The following is a 19,525-nucleotide window of genomic DNA, read 5'->3' as shown; positions in this document are numbered from 1 at the left end:
CCTTTCACTTTCATTGTTGTCGCCCCAGCTGGAAGCGGGAAGCCGAAGAAACCGACTCCGCCCCCGGCCCGACGAGCGAGGCCGGGCAGAGGTCAGGAGCCGGGCAGGCCCACCCCCGGGGGGGAGCCCGGGCCTCCAGGGAGGGTCCGGGTCGACAGTGTCCAGTCCCCCACCCCGAGGGTAACTCAGCAGGCGCTGCGGCTTCCGGAAGGCCTCCCCAGCAAAGAGAGAAAAATAGAAAAGGGAAAAAAAAAATCCACTTTACTCACACCCAGCTGTAAACATGTCACCGAGAGAACCCCCCACCCCCCCAGGCCACACAGCCCTCGATGAAATGACTGGTACACGGGAGGGTCACGGGGTAGGTGCCAAGCAGGGCAGCGGGCAGGCGAGTGCAGCCGGCTCTTGGGTTTCCGGGTCGAGCCCGGAGGGGTGTCAGGGCAGGAGAGGGTCTAAGCTCCCAGGAACCTGGGGCGGGTCCTAAAGTCCAGGTGGTTTGCGAAGCCTCTTCCTGAAGGCCTCCCTGACTGTGCCTCGGCCACTCTGCCCGGCCCTTGTCCAGCCGCTGCGGAGCACATCTGTTGCAGTGAGGGTGGGGCTGCCGTGAAGCCGCCCAGCTCCAGTCTCCCAAAGGCCTGTCCAGCCCAGCCGGTTTCCTGATCCCCTGTGAGCCTCCTGATCCCCTGTGAGCCTAGGGGCCAGACTGGGGACCTCAGGGGGACAGGTAAGAGCCCCAGCTCCTCAGAGTCCAGCCCTAGGTCTGGGTGGCTTCTCAAGGATGGCACAGGGCTCCTTCCCTGGGTCATGGGTCCCCCCGTGGCCATCTGACTGGAATGTGGCAGTGAGGTGGGCAGGGCAGGAGCTCATCCTTTGGCTACAGTCCCTCGAACTGCCCCAACTACACAGCCGTCTCCTGGTCCTCCCGCTGGATCATCTGGTAGTGCTGTCGGTTCTCCAGGTAGGCAGCCAGCTCTGTGTCCTGAGCCTTCTCAGCCCGCTGCCGGGGAGTGTCACCCTGGATTTGGGGTAGCTGCAATCAGTGCAGGGGCCACAGGCTAAGGTCCCCACCCGTTTACGAAAGGGCAGAGTCTTTTCCTCTGCCTTGCCTCCTCCCCTGCTGGCTCGGGTTTCTCAGGATCTGGACTTTGTCAGGGGAAGGACAGCTTCAAATTCACAAGGGCAGTCCCCACCCCCACATCTGGGGATGGCTGGTTTTGTGCCCTGCTGGTCTACTCACCTGCTGGTCCGTCTTCATGAGTGAGGCACCAGCTTCCACGATGTAGTGGCAAATGGTGCGCTGGCCCAGAGCCGCTGCCTGGTGCAGACAGGTCTCCCCGCTGGGGGAGCAGAGGCTGGCTGTGGACCTCCTCTAGTCCTTTTTCAGGCCTTCTCCCAAGTGCCATCAGAAAGGGCAGGAAGTTTGGGGACCAGAGGGAAGGGGCAGCCCAGAGGACAACAGGCTGGTCAGCAAAGGTTCATGGGCTCTGACTGACCAAATGGGAAGGTATGGAGAAGGCTGGTTTCCAAGGCCAGCCAGGGACCTGAGCTCCCAGGTACTTACTTCTCCTCCACAGCATCAAGGATGTCTGGAGGTGCTGCAGGGGGAAGGGTATGGTCAGAGGCTTGGCATCCTCCCCTCCTCCCACCTGGCCCCAGGAGCACAGCTCACCGTGGTCCAGCAGGTAGCGGACCACTTCCTTGCTGCCAGTGCTGACCGCGTGGTGCAGGAGCGTGCGACTCCGCTCGTCCCGGTGCATGAGGTCGCCTCCTGCTCGATGCAGCTCCTGCAGCTGAGGGCAGGAGGCAGAGCAGGTCTGGGGCTCCTGGGGGCCTTCTCTCCCAGTCTCACACAGGCCCACAGGTTCGTAAGCCAGAACTGGCTCACATGCATTACTCCCTAGGCATCCCTGGGGGTCTCTGGAGTGTTAAGGGGAGATTCAGTGGGCTTCTCTCACCTCAGGAATATTAACCACCAAGTCTTGGAGCCTGTTGCTCCCCTAAAACTTGCCCCTAAGCACCAGGGACTGGAGGACTGGGCAAGGAAGCCCGTATTGGGAGACATCTATTGTGGTCTAGACACATGGGGAAAGACGGGATGGGACAATTGCTGCAGAGACCCACCAAAGCCAGATGTCACAGGTCAGCTCTGGCCCCAATCCAGATGCCCCACTCCCTAGGGCCTGCAGGGGATAGGCTGCTTCCCGGAGCTAGTACCTTACAGAAGTCGTTCCTCTTGGCGGCCTCAATTAACTCCTCACCTGCACAAAACACTGCCAGTTAAACTCTAAGGTCTGAGGCTCAGGCTCGTGTTGGTGCTGCACTCGTGTTTCATCACTGTGTACACGTGTGTGCATCACTGTACAGAATGGCACTCCTGCTAGGACCAGGCTGCTGAGGGCTGGGCTTGTGGAAAAACGTCACCATGTAGGGCTCAGGCTGTCCTTGTGTGGTGCTATGGGCCTCACCCCCACAGAGCCTCACACTTATGACCGGGGAGAGGGGAGGGACCCTGGGAGAAAAGGCCTCACCTTGAGGGGGTGCAGAGTCCCCTTGCAGTGACCTACAAACAGAGCAGGATGAAATGTGACCCAGCTCAGCCAGGCCCAACTGGCTGCCCTCCCTAGCCCAGTGGGTGGCGTCCTTTATTCTTTCAACAGTTTATTGAGTGCCTACTGCATGTCATGCGCTAGTCTAGGCACAAGGGATACAGCAGGGAATAAGACAGATGGAGAACTTGCCCTCACGGAGCTCACATTCTAGTGTAGGGACACACACGAGTCGAGCAATAAATAAGAAATTTGAAGTGCTATCGATACAGACAGGGTCATGTGACTGAGTGGCCAGGGGGACCGCAGCACCTTAGGGACAGTGGTGCCTTTAGATGGCATTCCTGGGAAAGACCTCTCTGAGGGGCAAGAGCCAAGCTGACACTGAAATTGGGGCAGGTGTTCTGGGAAGAAAGCAAGTGTGTGGCAGCAAGGACAAAAGTCCAAAGCTGGGCCAGCCTCAGGCCACTAAGAAGCAAGTGCGGCTGGACTGTGGTGGGGGACAGGGGAGGCTGCTGGGCAGCCAGGCAGTGGGGCCCAGGAGGGTCCATGACTCGGGGATGCTAAGAAAGGTTCTAGGCTGGGGAGTGCTTGTAGCGATCTGCATCTTAGCCCGAGACGAGACTGGGCCACCAGAGGGCATGGGGCATAGAGCTGGGGGCCAGGCACGGAGGCGAGGAGTGCTCCCGTGGCGGGGGAGCACTGTGGGACCTGCAGAAGGCCAGGTATGGGTAGGGGCTGAGGCAGCAAGGAGGGAGCCTGAGCAGCAGGGTAGATATGAGGCTGCTCTCTGGGAGAGGCCACAATTGTGAGGCTGAGGGCTCCAAGTTGGGCTCTGGCCAAGTTCAGATTGATGCCATTTTGTCACCAGGTAGGGGGCTGGGCAGGCAGCTAGCTGGTGTATGCACTGGTGCTTGCTCTTGGAGGAGCTGGGGCTGAAGGCAAGAATTTGGAAGCTGCCAGCCTGAAGACAGATTCGAAGCAAGGGAAATGGAGGCGATGGGGCCTTGCCACTCACCGGGGCGTAGGGGAGCAGGGGGAATTGGGGAGAGGGGAAGTAGGGGTTGGGAGGTCAGGCCGGGCCGATGCCCCCAGCAGCTCAGGGTCCAGGATATAAATCTCGTCCTGTGCGATCTCGGTCACATAGTTGAGGTGCTCCTGTGGGTGGGAAGGTCAAAGCTCAGGGTCAGGGCCAAGGCACCTAGCCTTCCAGGTACCTGATGGTGGAGGCTGAGGGGCAGCAAACCTGGAGAAGCCTCTGATATAAGCATAAACAGCAAAGGGAGGCTGGGGACGGCCAATCTTCCCCCTGCCTCCTTTCCATCCCTGCCGTCCAAACCTAGTCCCACTAGGCCCACAGCCACTTCCCACAGCCAATCCTCTAGCCAGGTAGCCCGGCCCTGGCCACTCTCTTCCATCTCTTTGGACTGCTCTGTGCTCCAAGGCCAGCCAGCAAACCTTTCCTGTGTGCACCAGCTCCCTTCTCTGTTGGCACCATTCCAATGCACGCTAGCCTAGAGGATAGGGCCACCCACACCTGGTCATGGCCTCATGAAAGTGGACTAGGGGACATGAGAACAGAGGCCAGTATGCCTGTGGAACTGACAGGAAAGGCTTCCCTGGAGAGAGGGGCGTGTGGTACAGAGACCAGCTGCAGCGGAGCAGGCCTGCAGGGCTCACCTGGGCCCGATCGATCCTGTAGAAGCGGCTGGCAGTGGTGGCTGTGGAGAGACAGATGTTGAGGATAAGGGAGGTCCTTCTCCAGGTCCTCTGGGCCCAACCCAGGCTCCCTCAGGCAAGAGATAAGAGCAAATGTGGTACTGCTAGGAGCTGACCCTTTAGGGCATACTCACCATCCAGGAAACACCACTTGGAGGACAGTTTCTGGCACGTTGGGGACTTGGCTCCAGCACCATCAGGCTCCTGTTGAGAAAGAGGCAAGTGTCAAGGTGGAACAGAGCTGGGGTAGGGAGGGAGGGGAGCGCAGGGCAGATGGTACCTCCTTACCTGCTGGAGCCTCTCAATGTGGGCACGGCAGAGCTCTAGGTCACTGTCTCCAGGGACCACTACAGTGCCCAGTGGCACAGCTGGAGGACAGAACAGCCCATCAACAGTTGGCTGTCCCCACTGTCCATCCCCAGGGGACCTGGCAGCTCCTCACCCCTCCCTGTCCCCAGCCCTGCTGGCACTCACAGGCCTCCTTGAGCTGTTCCTTGTCGTAGTGCAGGGCCTCGTAGTCATGCATGCTGACCCTGCTCACCTGGATCCGCAGCTGTTCTGGTACTGGCTGCTGGCTGTGGGGCAGGGCTGGTGAGAGGGGACTCGGCAAGGGCCCTGCCCAGGGTACCAGCCCTGATCCAGGCACCAAACCAAGCACTGGGAGGGATGTCCTGCCCAGCTCCCTGGGGCAGAAGGACTATTAGATCTCCCCTTTTGTGGGTTTTGGGAAATCAAACCCAGGGCCTGGTACGTGGTAGGCAAACATCCCACCACTGAGCCTCATTCCCAGCTCCTTTTACAGGTGGGGAAACCAAAGATCAAAAGAGGGCCCATTGGGCTGGGGGTGTGGCCCAGCGGTAGAGCACTCGCCTAGCACATAAGAGGCCCTGGGTTCGATCCTCGGCACCACATAAAAGCAAATAAAATAAACATATTGTGTCCAACTACAACTAAAAAAAAAAAAACGAGGACCTGTGCCTGGCTTCAGGACCCATGTTGCATGGTGGCAGGGCAGGGACATACTCGCTGTGCAGAGGGGTGGCACTCCGCCGCTTGGCTTTCTGCACCATGGTGGCTTGGTTGCGCAGGGCAATGCGAATGCGTGAGGCTGCGAGCTTGCAGGGCTCGCCATCCACCTGCACCGGGATGGCCTTGGCCGTGGTGAGGAGCACCTCTCGGCACTGCGTCAGCCGCTCGCCATGCCCACCCACCTGCAGTGCTGCCTGTGGGTACAGGAAGCTCCAGTCAGGTGGTGCCAGGATGGGATGGAGGCAGGGGGTGAGCTCTGCTCCTTCCAGAGAGGCTCTGACGAGAGCAGAGAGGAGACAGGGACCCCAGACAGAGTGCAGAATAGAGGGGAAGGGAGGAGATGGAGGCAATGAGAGTGACTTCCCAATCAGGACAAGTGACAGAAAGAGGACAGAGGCTCAGAGTCATCTCAAGTCAGAGAGAAGGGACAGTGAGCCCTGGGCCAGAGAAGGGAAGTGAGGTGAACTCCTCAACCCTGGCCAATCATGGGAAGCATGGGTGACCCCCAGTTTCAGGCCATGCTCCCAGGAACTGTGGGCAGAGAAGTGTTCAGGTAGAGCCAGGCCCACTCACCAGTGATGTCATGGTGAAGCCAATGACCTCGAGGTAGCCGTCGTCATGCCGCTGGGGCTCGAAGTCATGGTGCTCCCCAGGGTGGCCCCAGGGCATGGTGCCAGCACAGTACCTGAGGGAGGGCAATGGACTGGCTTCGGCACAGTCTTTGCAGGACAGGAGAGCAGGGTCCACCCAGAGCCCAACCTCCTCACCTGGGGATGTTTAGGAAAACAATGCACTGGGGCTTCAGGTCCTGGATCTTGGGGGTCAGGTCCACTCCATCACACTGTAGAGAGGCAGGGGGGAACGTCGGGGGATGTGAGTGCCCAGGTGGTCTCCTCCCCTGCTTGGCCCTCTACTCCACCTGCTGGTTCAGCCCTGCTCACCACTACTCGGATGTGCTTGGCCAAGTCCTTGGAGCTGCCCATCAGGAAGTCAGAGAAAGCTGTCTGTGGGAGACAGAGGGTATCACCATCTCCTGAAAGGAACACCCTTGCCTCCGTGCAGCAGGGCTCCCGTGGCCTGGCAGACACTGATGGGCATTGCAGGTAGGGGGCTGGCCAACCTTGGACTCACCCCGGCATAGAACATCTTGTTCCGAAAGCGACTGTTGAATTTTTCTGGATTGGCCTCTGGATAGAGACAAATTGGGGGACAGGCAGTTAACCTGCTGGTGCTAAAGTGGGGAGAGGCTGGGCGAGTGTGCTTTACTGGGGAGCCAGATGCTCCTGTCGCCCACCCTGCTCCCACCTCCCATGTTGCCCTCAGAATTTTGCCAACCTCGAGACTCATGAAATTCCAGGGTGACGTGGGCATCAAAACCCAGGCTGAAGTAGTTGTTGAAGACATCCAGGGGCAGCTGGAAAAAGGTCAAGGGACCATAAAGAGACCTGGGCCTCTCCGATGCCTCCCCTTCCCGAGCCTGGTCCAGCCTTCACACTTGCTCAGCATTCTGTCTGCTCCTAAAGGCTGTCTGTCCAGGGAAACCTCCCTGAGTGCTTCCCACCTGGCACTGTGTCACCAGGCATGCCCTGCCCTCCCAGATCCCGGGAGGCTTCCATGAGCGCCTGCTGGATGCCACAGCACTACCTCCCCACACACCATACAGAGCATGAGCTCCAGGCATGGGCCTCTGTCTTGTCTGCTTAGAACAGTGCTGGGCACGTAACAAGGCCTTGAGAAATATTTGCCAGGTGGATGAATACAAAAGCTATCTCGTGAGCTGAGGACCATTATTCCCCTGGGACAGAGACAGAAGTTGAAGTTGGGAGAACTGAAGAGACTCGTTTAAGTTTTCAGAGGCAACAGTGGAAGAGTTGGGCCCAGCCCCCATCTGCTGAGAATCTCAGACACCACAGACCCTGTCCCGCCCTGGCTGACTCACCCGGTCTGTGGCCCCCTCATCTCGCTCCTCAGGCCCTGCCTCGGGGTTGGGCTCTGCACGGAGGTCCCAGCGGTCCAGCTGCACCACATTCCCCTCCTCTACGTGGGAGAGGATCTTTGATACCGGCTCATCTGTGTAACCCTGGTGGAGGGAAGCAAGGACTGAGCCTCTCCTATGGCTAGAGACCCCTGTGACCACCCCCCACTCCCAGAGTTGCTTACCCCGCCCCAGTTGAGGGTGCGGGCCAAGTCGTTGCCAGTACCCAGAGGCAAGATGGCAACAGGGGGCGGAGGTTTTAAGCGCAGCTGGTCCAGGGTGGAGAGAATCCAGCCAACCTGGAGAGGGCAAAGTACCAAAAGTCTGGGCTTGGCAGGGGACAGCACCGCAGGCCCCATCCAGGCCCTGGGAGAACCCACCACACTGAACCCACCGTGCCATCGCCCCCGCACGCCAGGATCCGCAGGTTGTGCACTTTGCGGTACATTTCCAGTCTGGGCCGGGGGAAGACAGAATGGAGTCAGGATGTGTGCCACGCCCCAGAGCCAGGCAAGCCCCCTGCCATTCCCCATGGAACCTGGGCAAGGACTTACGCCTCCTTGGGCCCTCCCTGGCTCAGGTCAAAGACTTGTCGAGGATTGAGATACCAGAGGAAGGACTGGATGATCTTAGCGCCCTGGGGGGACAGGGAGCCAAGTGTTGTAGAAGGGATGAGGGGGACAGGAGGAAGCAGTCGGGGTAAAGTGGGGAAAAGAAGCACAGGGAGAAGGATGTGACTGTGGAACCCGGCTCAGCAGGGGTGAGGGATCCCTGAGGTAGAGGGCCAGGGTTGGAAGCCTGAAATGGACGCTGGAACAACTGGTAGATGGGAGTGACCCCAACCCTTATGGAAATCTCTCTAGAGGAAAGCTGTGCTCACCTGGTTGCCCCCACTCTTGGGGTTCACAAACACCAGCAGGGGCTTCATGAGGGGTGAAGGGGTCGGCCTGATGATGAAGGGTCTCCAGCGGCCCTCCTTGGAGACACACAGTTCCTGAGGCTCTTTCCTGCCCTGGAGACCCTACCCTCATCCTCAGCAGATCCCTGGATGACACCCCATCCCACACCACACCCTCAGGTACCAACTAGGTCAGACTTCATGGGGAACCTGGCCATGGGGAAAACTGGAGCCATCTTCTGCCCTCATCAGGCCTGTAGGCCCTAACTGACCTGCTGAAGGCTGAGCTGGCAACATCAGGCTCAGGGGCTCCAGATCCCAAGAAACAGACTCCCCTTTTCTGGCCCCCAACTCGTCCCTCCCACCAGCCCCTTATCTAACCTCAGGCCCTTTCTTGCTGGACTTCCTCTTAAAGGATGCTCTCTTTTTCTTCTTGCTGGCCTTGAGGGTATTCTGCAAGGAAAATGGGGTGTTGGTGACCAGGAGGGCGAGTTGGCTTGTCTGGCAAGAGTGTGGGAGATGCCAAGGGTGTGGGAAGGACTAACCTGGGGCCTCCGAGCACGGAGGATCCAGGTGGGTGGGATGACCACGGCTGCGTGGACCCCCAGGGAGCAGGGCTCCTCGATCTGTTGCAGCATGAAGCAGGAGACCTTGCTGTGGTACTGGAGGGGAGTGACGGGCCAGGCTGAGCTGGGCCAGGCTGAATCCTGGGACCCAAGCTCAGCACTGTGTGGCATAGGCCCATGGGGTGGGGTCACCTCTTACCGCTTGCTTGCACCAGGAGCAGCTGATGGCCACGATCTCCTTGCTGTGAAAGGTAAACTTCTGCTGGAAGCCCTGAGGGTGGACAAGGAGGCTGGGGCACAGGGTGACCTAAAGCATAGCCCCTGACCCACTTCTGCTGCCAACCTCTCTCCACACAGGGAAACTTAGCGCAGAAGAAAAAAGCCCCAAATACACAATAAGCCTCAAGGGCAGGGATGCTTAGCTAGGGGCCCATGACTAGAGCTAACCGCAAAGTCTGGGTGCACATGTGTTCTTGAGGATCTAAGGGCCAACCACTGCCCAACTCTGGGTTCCCCTCCTTCCTGCCTCCAGAGCTGGCTGGGCCCCCGAAGTGCTGCACAGCCTCCTGCGGTACCCACGGCATTCACTCCCTCTCCCCTCCACAAAACATTAACAAAGCCTAAATGGAGGAACAAGCCCCTACACCTCTGAGAGCCTGCACTTGCTGAAGGAGACAGACAAGAGGCAAAAAGTAAGTGAACAAAACAACTGCGGGCTGTGCTGGGGAAGATGCTCTGCAGTCCGTCTTCAGCCATGTTCCCCTCGGGGGCAGGAACCCGATGCCCAGCTCAGGGCTTGGCGTGCAATATTTACACAATAAATATCTGCTGAGTTAATGAATGAAAAAGTCTACATGGTTCTCAAAGAATTCCCTCCCCCAAGTTCAAAACAGGCTAGACCTACCACATTAGAAGGAAACTTTCCTTAGCCCAGAGACCAAGTGTGGCAAGGGTGTTTGCAGACTAAGTGGCCACAGCCAGGCTTAGAGCCAGCTGGGGAGTCTGCACTCTGGGGCCACAGCTGGTGGGGCCAGGCCATGCTGAACACACAGGGTCCATGGGCAGTAGGCAGATAGCAATCTTAGGCAGGACCCTCACCTTCCCACAGTGCCGACACTTGCCATCCTGGCGTCGCCTGTGCACCCAGTGGTGCCGTACGAAGGTTGGCTGGGGGAGGAGGGGGGAGAAAAATATCACTGGAGGGGTGCATTAGGGCTGACCCTGAGCACGGCCTAGGCCCCTCAATGTCTCATGGTGAGGGCTGGGGGCTACGGGGCTCTCTGCAGTCTTGCATGTGAAGACTTCTGTCTGTGGCCTGGAGGGAAGACTGAGATTCTTAGGAGGGAAAGAGAGAGCTGGGAGGCACAGAGAGGCACGCGATGCCCAGCTCTCTCAGGCAGCGCCAGTCAGGCCTGGCCTTGGGAGACTCAGAGCCTCATCCCAGGACCTGCCCAGACCCCAAGCTGCCTAGAAGGAGCTGAGCCCCCTAGTGGCACTCTGGAAGCACTGCAGAGAAATCCCTCAGGAACCTGGGGCCTCCCTGACCCTAAGCACAGTGCACACATACCTCACGGACATTCCTGGAACCAGATTCCCGGAAGGACGGCTTACAGCGGAAATTTATCTGTGAGACATTGCAATGACCACCAAAATGTCAGAATCTCCTTTCGACGTGGTCATCCAGAGTCACCATCAAAGGTAGCGGGAGCCCCAGATTACCCCAGTAACCCTTGGAACATGCCCACTGACCAGAAGGGATCTTTCCTTCCTCTGCCCAGGATTCTGGGATGAAGAGGCTGAGCATTTCATGCCCTCTCCTACTAAACTGGGACCATGGTTTACTCATTTTTCTACTCTTCCCACCCTCTGGCACTCCAGACCTAGGTGAATGCACGAACCCCATCCTGCTGCTCACAGCTCTGTTGAGCAGCCCCTGGAGACCCTTAGCTAATGGGGTGAACCCAGGTTCAATTTCCACCTTTGTCAATGGGGCTGCAGTGCCTAGGGCTGTTTCTACTCCTCTTTTCCTAACTGTCCCTGCTGCAGCGTCAGAAGAGTCTCTGCAATTCTTGGGAGGCTCTAGGGAGGCTCTGCGATTCCTGGGCCAAGGGAAGCAGCCGCGTGGGCCTTGCTCATGCCGCTCCTAGTCCTACACACTCTCCCGAATGCTGGCTTGGCTTCTGCAGGCTGGGGAGCCTCATCCACCCCACCTACCTTGATGGGCCCACTCGCCAGTGTTCCCTTCCCCCCACCACTGCCCAGACATGCCCCCAGCAGCAGACACATGGTGCCCAATGGTCCTTGGGAGAAAGGTCTCTGAACAAGCAGAATGTAGAGGACAGGGGCAGGCTTTAGCACATTCCATGGCCTCTTCTATTTGTTAGCTGGGACAAGATAGAACGGTACAATACCGTTGTCACTTCATGCTGTTGAGTCATATACAACAATCCCCACTGTATGCCAGGTATTCAAGGCACTGGGTACAACAGCTAATAAATGGGGGGAGGCAGGATTCAAATGCAGGCATTTTTGGCTCCAGGGTCCTTGAGTCTTCACTACCACACAAGCTGTGTAACCCAGGTGATGTTTGTGTAATGCACACATCTGTATGCAGATATACAAGTGTATGTGCTTCCACACCCAAAAGGGAGGCTGAGCGGCCACACTCACCTTCTCCAGCTGCTCAATGCAGGGGGTGTGCACCACAATCTTGCAGGCTGCACATTTTCTCCTGGATACAGATTTCTGCTGCAAGACAGAAAGAGAGGGCCCCTGAGGCACCAGGTAACTCCATCCCAGACACTGCCTCAGGGCAAGCAGTTTTCTGCACCTGCCCCAGCACAGCCCTCTGTGCTTCAGGATCTCAAGCCCCAGCATCCAGCCTCAGGGCAAAGCCCATTTCTCCAGCTCCTAGGCAGCCCAAGCAGGATTGCTCAGGTGAGAGCTTGTGTTCACCTTTGGGAACCTGCAGAGGTTGGCCGGCAGGCGTCTAGACCCTGCCTCACCGCCAGGGGGCAGCAAGCCCTGCAGTGCTCACTCACCAGCATCTTGGCTACGCAGTACTGCTCCCCAACATAGCAGAAGTCCCCCGACACGTTGGTCTCAAACCAGATGTGTTCCCCATATGTTGCTGACTCCTAGACCACGGGATGAACATGCTCAGTGCATACCTGCAGCTTCTCCTGCCCACCAGCAGCACCATCTCACAAGACAAACCTGTTCCAGTTACCCCAATCTATTTTCCTGTTTTTCCCACTCACTACTACTTAGGTCTGGCTCAAGGGAAGCCACCCCCAGGAAGTCTGCCAAACTCCACTGGCCCAGGGCTCCTCTCTCAGTTGCTCAGAGGATCTCTAGGCCTGGGCTGCTCCCAGGTCCCAGAGCCCAGGGGGACCGATGCCTGTGGTGTTCAGGTACACGCCTCTCCCAGTACCCAGCTACTCACACTCCAGTCCACAGTGCTCCGGATCTGCCTCTCGGCCTCGCCACACAGGGCCCCAGGAGTTGGGGGAGGGGGTGCCAGGTGTTGGAGGCCCGACTTGGTGATAGCTTTCCTACAAAAAGGGGGACAGCTGAGGCTCTACGGCCAGTTGTGCACTTGCTGATTCTACTTCCTTCCCACCACCTGGGATCTCTGCCCTCATGTGGCCTCCACCAAGGCCAAGACTGGGACAGGAGGGAAAGGAGAGGATCCCATAGCAGCCCAGGCACTGAGGCTCCCTGTGGGCATCTCAGCCCTTTTCATAGCTTTGTTGGGTGAGCTGGCTTCAGGCACTGCCCAGAGGGGCCAGGCAGAGCTCTGAGGCCTGCACCCTTAGCCAGCCCCTCAGAGGCTGCAGCACGGCCCCCCTGCTGCAGCTATACCTACACAAGCAGGGTGCTCCAGGCCTGGGGTCCTGCCGACTTGCGCCGCAGGGCTACCTGGCGCCTGCGGGTCAGCGGGCGCACCCGGGCAGGGATCATGGCGCCCACCATGGTGCCTGAGGCTCTTCGGCCCCCAGGGCCAGGGTGCTGGCCAGAGGGCCGCTGTTGGCTGAGGCGACGATAGTGGCCATGCAGGCCCCAGAGGGCATGATCATACACCACATCAGCAGGGAGCAGGTGGGAGGAGGCTCGACGCAGGCATCGGGGCAGGGTTGGCAGCAGCCGGGTGCCTGCAGTGTTGGGAGGTGTCCTGGTGCCCGGCTGGGTGGCACTTGATGCCCCGGCAGTCACATTCTCCTCCTGGACACCCTCCTCCTCCTCTTTCATGCCCACAAACCCAGCCAAGAGCAGAGGTGCACCCAGAAGCTGAGCCCCAACGGTGGCAGGCGGAGGGGTGGGCACGGATTCCACAACAAAGCGGGGATTGCAGGCAGGGGGCGCAGTGCTGGAGCGACGGCGGCTGGTTCCCTGGGTGCCCACCCCGCAGCCCAGGAGGCAGCCCTGGGGCTGTGCACTGGAGCGCCTCCGCTGGGCCAGCATGGAGGAGGCCTGCCCTGCAGGGGAGCGACGCCGGGCCTTGCCCGTGAGCAGCCCCACACCGCTGGGCCGCCGCTGCCCTGCTCCAGGGCCTGGTGCCTTCCGCTGGAAATGTCTCCTAAAGAAGGTCTCCATGCGAGGGGCAGGCTGGTGGCTGTTGAGCACAGAGACCAGGAACATCAGGAACTCAGCCAGGCTGTGGCCAGTCTGTGCCCAGGAGCCCTTTCACAGCCCATGCCCCATGAACAGAGAAGGGACACTGGAGTTAAGGGTAAGGATAACCTTGGCCTTTGGCTTCCATGAGTAGAGTGTTTGAGGGTACAGGGAGGGTACACAGAGGAACCCACGTTTACAGCTACTGGGGCAAGGACGTTCTCCCCAGCTGTACCCCAGACTGTCTCTGAAGTCCTAGGGAAAAGGGGCTTCCACTGCCCAGGCACCAGAATCCATAAAGCCCAGGACCTAAAGGGCCTCATCCCTTTGCCAGAAGGTGGTGGAAAAGAAAAGAAAAACTGGGAGTCTGAGCGGGCACAGGCAGGCTGTGGGGCCCAGGGCCTTTCCTTCTTGAGCAGCCTTTTTTGGCCTTTTCTATCTGTTTTTTCCAGTACTGGGGACGGAACCAGAGGTGCTCGACCACTGAGCCACATCCCCAGCCCTTTACATTTTTTGAGACAGGGTCTTGCTGAGTTGTCCACATTGGCCTCAAACTTGCCATCCTCCTGCCTCAGCTTCCTGAACTGGGGAAGCTACAGGTACGCACCACCACACACAGCCAGCCTTTGCTTTGCCCTGAATGTGGAACAGGCTGGGTCCCCTGCTGGAACAGGGCCCAAATCAAGCAATGATTATAACACAAGGCACCCCGCAAAGGAATTCAGTCCTGATAAGACCCCAGAACTCTTAACCCCAGCCCTGGGGTCAGCCCAAGTGAGGGTGGCACCTAGGAACACAGACCTATGACTCTGGTTCAGGAATCAGAGACCCTGGGGAAATGAGGCCTTAGAAAACAGGAATGTCTGCCCCTCAGGGAAAGCCACACTGTCTTCACTCAGGAGTTGGAAGTAAGAGGCTTGGGCCAAAAGAAAAGCCTCCTGGACCGACATGTGTGCACACCTTTGTCTCTAAGAACTTTCTTGTTCCCAATGACTCTATCTCCACCTTTCTGAAGGGGCAGATACGACACTCCATGCGCCATGCCTGGAAACCCTGCCAGTACTGCTGCCGAGGAAGGCTGCTCTAGAAGCCCCACGACCCACAATTCCAAGCACCAGCTTCCCAGAGCTCCCTCCTGCAAGGAGGCAGAGGCTCCTGACACAATCCTGCACCCCACGGCCACACTCATGCTGTTCTGAGCTGGGCTCCTTTTGCCAGCCCTCCTCCTCTCCGCCCTTCCCTCCTCCACAGGCCACTGGCAGCCGGTTCTTGTGCCCACACTTCTTTTTTTTTTTTGGGGGGGGGAGGGCACCAAGGATTGAATCTAGGGGTATTTAACCACAGAGCCACATCCCCAGCCTTTTTATTTTCTATTTTGGGACAGGGTCCACCTAAGTTGCTAAGGCTAGCCTTGAACTTGTGATCCTCCTGCTTCAGCCTCCTCAGGTGCTGTATTACAGGTGTGCACCACCATACCCAGCCTCCTAACTTTTGAGGAGGGTGTCAAGTTGGTACAGCTCAGGGTGGTGATGCTTCCAGAGCACCCCTATCTTCTGGGCCCTGTGCCCTGAGCCTGGGGAGAAGTCCATGGGGGTAGGACAGCCTAGTCCCCAGTAGCCACAGAGTGCAAGTCACAGCCATGAAATGATGTTGCCTAGGCTGACAGGAGAAAAGACTTCTGCCCACCGAGGGTCTGGCTGAAGTCGGATATGGGGGTGTGCCCTAGACCAGCGGTGGGCAGGAGGGAGCAGGGCCAGAGAGGATGGCTGCACCCCTAGTGCCTCCCGGTCCTTGCCCTGTTGCTGCCCTGTGGTCTCGCAGGCAGCTTCACGACCTATGCAGGGTGAAAGCAGAGGGCCAGTGGGCAGAAGGCTCTGAGCTCCGGCGCCATCAGAGAGCGAGGCTGCTGTGCCTGAAGAAGCAGTGTTCAAGACAGGCGGGTGCAAAACAGAGCTCTCACCCCCAAAGGCGGTCCCCTCAAACCAGATGGACCAAGCAGGAGGTGAGCCCAGGGATAGGAGAGCAGGCCTGGGCACAGTGTCCCTGATTTCCTAAAACTGGCATCATCTCGGCTAACTCTCACTTGCCCACTGTGCTGAGCCCTTGACACACGAATGTTATAAACCACAGCAACCCTGAGGAATGGTACTGTGCGCTATATTCCTGCCGAGGAAACTAGGTGCAGAGAGGTGCCGCCCGAAGTCCACAGCCAATCCCCGTGCAGCCAGTGTGGGAACCTACGCTACCCGGTGGTGAGCCCTGCACCCCAGATGGACAAGCATCGGGTCTTTCCTCTTGGCCCCTGAGGTGGGGACTCAGGGGTTAGGAAGGGAATGATATACTAGCTATTCTATGTGCTCTGGTCCTGTGACAGTGACAGGCTCTGGGTAAGCCCTTGCCTCATCTGATTCCTACTGCAGCCCCGGGAAGGAAGCAGGACCAGCAGCTCCTTCGCAAGATGAGGGAAATGGCTTGAAGAGGTGCAGTAACATGCCCACGGTCACCCAGTCAGCCAGCGGCAGAGCTGGGACCTGTGCCCAGGTCTGCCTGATCTGGGGTCTGCTTTGTGTCCTGGGAAGGCTCCTGAAGGCCTAGCCACCACCGCTGCCAGGACACTGGCTTGCCGGCACTCCCCAGGGTGTCAGCTTTCCCCACCCATCTGCCCAGGCTGCCCTGTGACAGCTGCCCAGCCTGGAGCAGATTAGTCACCCGGACACGCCGCCTGATGCTAGTGTCACCCAGAAAACAAAAGGCCACAGTGTGGGTGGGGGAGGTGCTGCTGTGCTCCCTGGGTGGTGGTAAGGGCCAGCCCTGCTCGCTGTCCCAGACCTGTACTAATGACAGGGGCCAGGAGGCCAGGAGGCAGAGGTGGCCTGAACCCCCATCACAACATGGAGACAGTTTACAGGTGCTCCTAAAGAACCCAGCCCCACATGCTGCCAGGAGGCCAGGTCCCATGTGTGCAGAGTCCTCAGCTACCCAGTGGTGCAGGCCTAAGAGGGGCTCCAGGCAGGCCAGGCAGCGCCGGCACTGCGCGACCACGTGCCACAAGCCTCAGTTTCCCTGTCTGTCCGAGGAGACCATGAGACTGGCTCAGGGTTTATGACAAGCTCTCCTGCTAGGCACCCACACCTCTGGGCTCCCACTCTCCCCTCCCCCAGGTCCCATGCTTCCTGTTCCTCTGGTCTCCATAGAAACCTCTGTCCTCTGGTCAGCAGTCGCCTGACTCCTTACTTCCTATCTCTGCAGAGGCTTCTTCTGGGTCTCACCAGAAGCCCAGCCTGGACCTGTTGGAAACCCTGCCTGGGCCTGAGCCTCTCCCATGGCGCAGCCCCCAGCAGCAGCTTCTTCTCACCTCAGACACACCACACAGGACACGTAAAGGTCACTGCAGGAAGCCCCACAGGGTTCTAACACTGAGAGCACAGCAAAGTGACTGCCCCTTGGCTTCCTGCCGGACCCTGGAAGAAACCTGCCACATCCAAGGAGACAAGAAGGGAAAGGGTTCATGGGGCCCCCTGTCCACCTCCAGCCCTGCCCTGACGACGGGAGGCCAGTGGGAACACAAGGACGCCTGGGGACAGGTGCAGTGGTGTCTGACCATGCACTCAAGATGACTGAGGCTGCAACGGTGGGGCTGAGGCAGGCGCAGTGGGGTCGGGGGTGGGGGGCCCAGTGCTTCAGCTTCCAGCCAGGGAGGATCCCGGCCTCCGGAAAGCCCACCTCCTAACGCCAGCAGCAAGTGAGAAGGACCAAGCACATTGGAACCCTGCATCTGCCACTGCTACCCTAGAGTGGCTGACTAGTCTGATTCTCCATTTTCTCATCTGTAAAATGGAGATCATGCCACCTAGTTCCCAAGGTTGGCCCAGGGTGGCTCTGAAGCAACGGTGAACATAAGGTACCAGACGATACCTGGCAGAGCAGGGGCATGGCAGGGCCCACATCCAAACAGACCAAGAGCCTGTGGTTGTGCCACCTCATAGGGTCTCCTGTCCACAGCGGGGGTGGAATCCCAGAATGGGAAGCAGGCATGCCTGGGTGGCTACCACTCACCACATGAGGAACAGAACCTGGCAGCCTGTGCCGCCTGGGCGTCTGCTCGTGCTGTGAAGAGTGCCCTTGGCTCTGGCATCAGGCTGATCCCTGGGGCCTCCTCTGCCTCCAGAGGAACTGGCACAGGAACTCGGTGGGATCCAGCTAAAGTGGCCATTCCATGCTGTGGCCAGGGCCCCTAGTCCCCTGCTCAGTGAAGCCAGGCATGGAGCATGATGCTCCTATTCCAGCAGCCCCAGAGAAAGGGCCTGCAGCTGCCTCCCCAGGGGGCTGCTGGCCAGAAGCCACATCTGGCTGCTCGGCTCCCACAGCCCTGGTAGGAGCGGAGGAGGTGGGAGAGCTGGAAGGGAGCCCGCACATCCCCAGGAGTGGGAGAGGCAGGGTCCTGACTTCCCCAGGCCTCCATTCACTAAAAGGACCCTGCAGAAAACAAAACAAGGAACACAAACACACACAGGGATCCAGGGGGCCAGGGCTGGACAGTAAGAGAGGCCCAGGCCAGTAGGACGTTTACCTTCCAGGGCCCACCCTGGCTTGGGCAGGAGTGTGAGCTTGACCAGACCTTCTCCTTCTCCATCAGCTTTGGGGACCTGACAGGGTAAGTCCCTCCTCTAGGAACAGTGGTGCCTGGGCCTGTGCGGATCCACCCCTTCCAGACCCACCCAGATAATACAGAAGGGAGGGATCAGAAGGCAAGGAAGGGTCAGGGGAGCCCCGTTGACCTGATCTGGAAGGCAGGGTGGCAGGCGGGAGGTGGGCAAGCAGGTGGGGGCTGGGGTCTCCGGGCGGCTCTGGCTCCGGCTCCAGCTCTGGGCCACCGGCCTCCGCTGAGCAAGTCCTAGTTTGGAGCTCGAGCTGCAGTGGCTGCTTCTCTGCCCCCTCCCCCTCGCCACCCTCCTCCCCCTAGCCTGTGACAGCCGTTATGAAAATAGCCCAATTGGTAACCGACTGCACTTCCTCTCCCAGCGGCGGCTCCAGGCCCTGCAGCAGGCAGGCGGTGGGTAGGCAGGTGGCACCCGGTGGCACAAAAGGCGCACGAGCCTTGCCTCCTGGCTCCTCTTCCCCAAGTCTGGAAGCCAGGCTGCGTGACAGCCCCATCAATAGCCTCTCCTCCCTGCAGAGCCCAGGCCATGCCTCAGCCTGCTCAGGGACAAGGTCTAACTAAGGAGGGAGAGGTGGGGATCCAACAAGAGTCCCCTTCAAGAAAACAGTGCTGGGTCCCATGGACAGGTTTTCTGGGGTCCGAGGCAGTTAAGCTCTAGACAAAACAACCACAAAAATAAATATCTGAGAAGTGTTTCACGCCTTAGGAAAGCTTCCTTCACCAGCATTATCATGCAGGAGACAGCAGTTTCCCTGCAGGTGGCCTACTGTCCCTGAGGGACATATGGGGCCAGAAGTGCTGGCGGCTGACTGGGGATTCCAGAGCATGTGTCCTCTGGCACTGCAAAGAAAGCCTTTCAGAACCGCCCCTGCTTGTGCCAAGCTAAAGGACACCCAGGACAGGGCAGGTGTGTCACACGTACCCTACCTGGACTGCCATCCTCTAGTTCACAGTCCTGCTGTGGCTCCCTAGGATCTAGAGTGGCAGCAAACGTCCTGATTCTGGATCCCTTTCCACTCTTAAATTACTGAAGATTCTAAAAAAATTTTTTTTTCCTGTGGGGGCCGGGGATGGGGGGGCAGCTATTAAAATTTACCATATCCAGAGTTAAAACTGAGAAATGTTTTAAATTTTATTAACTCATTTAAAAACAAGAATCTCATCACATGTTAACCTTGATAACATGCTTATGAAAATAAACTATACTTTCTAAAACAAAAATATTAGCTAAAAGAGTGGCACTGTTACATGTTTTTGCAAACCTCTTCTCATGTTGGCTTACCAGAAGGCAGCTGGGTTCTCGGGCAGCATCTACTCCTGCAGCTGTCTATTACCACAGGTTGCTCTGGTTGAAGCACAAGAGGAGAACTCACACTGACGTGTAATTAGAAAAGGAAGGAATAGTTTACCAGCCTTTTCAGTAGCTACAAACATTCTTCTTAGCTTCTACACCAAATATGACAAGAAATAGTTTGCTAAAGGTTTGTTGAAGGGTAGAATCTGAGAGCATATTAATGA

At 58.3% G+C, this 19,525-nt stretch overlaps 1 protein-coding gene across 12 annotated transcripts in view; it reads right to left on the bottom strand.

The window, feature by feature from the left end:
* Window positions 1-238: 238 nt before the first annotated feature.
* The window catches only part of Dgkz (diacylglycerol kinase zeta), a 41,163-nt gene continuing 21,876 nt past the window's right edge, over window positions 239-19,525 (bottom strand). Inside the window, exons 1-32 of one of the 12 annotated variants that reach the window (XM_048788695.1) lie at window positions 18,126-18,259; window positions 12,602-13,348; window positions 12,179-12,287; window positions 11,775-11,870; window positions 11,404-11,481; window positions 10,301-10,357; window positions 9,832-9,900; window positions 8,933-9,004; window positions 8,713-8,829; window positions 8,549-8,620; window positions 8,150-8,245; window positions 7,824-7,906; window positions 7,664-7,724; window positions 7,455-7,568; window positions 7,234-7,374; window positions 6,630-6,708; window positions 6,426-6,481; window positions 6,236-6,298; window positions 6,062-6,135; window positions 5,868-5,979; window positions 5,289-5,488; window positions 4,740-4,840; window positions 4,554-4,633; window positions 4,400-4,469; window positions 4,227-4,267; window positions 3,565-3,704; window positions 2,529-2,560; window positions 2,215-2,258; window positions 1,670-1,790; window positions 1,562-1,595; window positions 1,238-1,337; window positions 239-1,030 (exon numbers count right to left, since the gene is read on the bottom strand). In XM_048788695.1, coding sequence (XP_048644652.1) covers window positions 899-1,030; window positions 1,238-1,337; window positions 1,562-1,595; window positions 1,670-1,790; window positions 2,215-2,258; window positions 2,529-2,560; window positions 3,565-3,704; window positions 4,227-4,267; window positions 4,400-4,469; window positions 4,554-4,633; window positions 4,740-4,840; window positions 5,289-5,488; window positions 5,868-5,979; window positions 6,062-6,135; window positions 6,236-6,298; window positions 6,426-6,481; window positions 6,630-6,708; window positions 7,234-7,374; window positions 7,455-7,568; window positions 7,664-7,724; window positions 7,824-7,906; window positions 8,150-8,245; window positions 8,549-8,620; window positions 8,713-8,829; window positions 8,933-9,004; window positions 9,832-9,900; window positions 10,301-10,357; window positions 11,404-11,481; window positions 11,775-11,870; window positions 12,179-12,287; window positions 12,602-13,329 — 3,372 coding nt within the window. In that variant the 5' untranslated portion in view covers window positions 13,330-13,348; window positions 18,126-18,259 and the 3' untranslated portion in view covers window positions 239-898. Of the gene's footprint in view, window positions 1,031-1,237; window positions 1,429-1,561; window positions 1,596-1,669; window positions 1,791-1,875; window positions 1,918-2,214; window positions 2,259-2,528; window positions 2,561-3,564; window positions 3,705-4,226; window positions 4,268-4,399; window positions 4,470-4,553; window positions 4,634-4,739; window positions 4,841-5,288; window positions 5,489-5,867; window positions 5,980-6,061; window positions 6,136-6,235; window positions 6,299-6,425; window positions 6,482-6,629; window positions 6,709-7,233; window positions 7,375-7,454; window positions 7,569-7,663; window positions 7,725-7,823; window positions 7,907-8,149; window positions 8,246-8,548; window positions 8,621-8,712; window positions 8,830-8,932; window positions 9,005-9,831; window positions 9,901-10,300; window positions 10,358-11,403; window positions 11,482-11,774; window positions 11,871-12,178; window positions 12,288-12,601; window positions 13,349-18,125; window positions 18,260-19,525 lie in introns of those variants that run through there. The other 11 variants (XM_048788691.1, XM_015477832.2, XM_048788687.1 and 8 more) reach the window with 11 other exon arrangements.

The sequence above is a fragment of the Marmota marmota genome, unplaced genomic scaffold (assembly GCF_001458135.2).
Source record: "Marmota marmota marmota unplaced genomic scaffold, marMar, whole genome shotgun sequence".
Lineage (NCBI taxonomy): Eukaryota > Metazoa > Chordata > Mammalia > Rodentia > Sciuridae > Marmota > Marmota marmota.
This window is presented reverse-complemented; position numbering and strand designations above follow the sequence as displayed.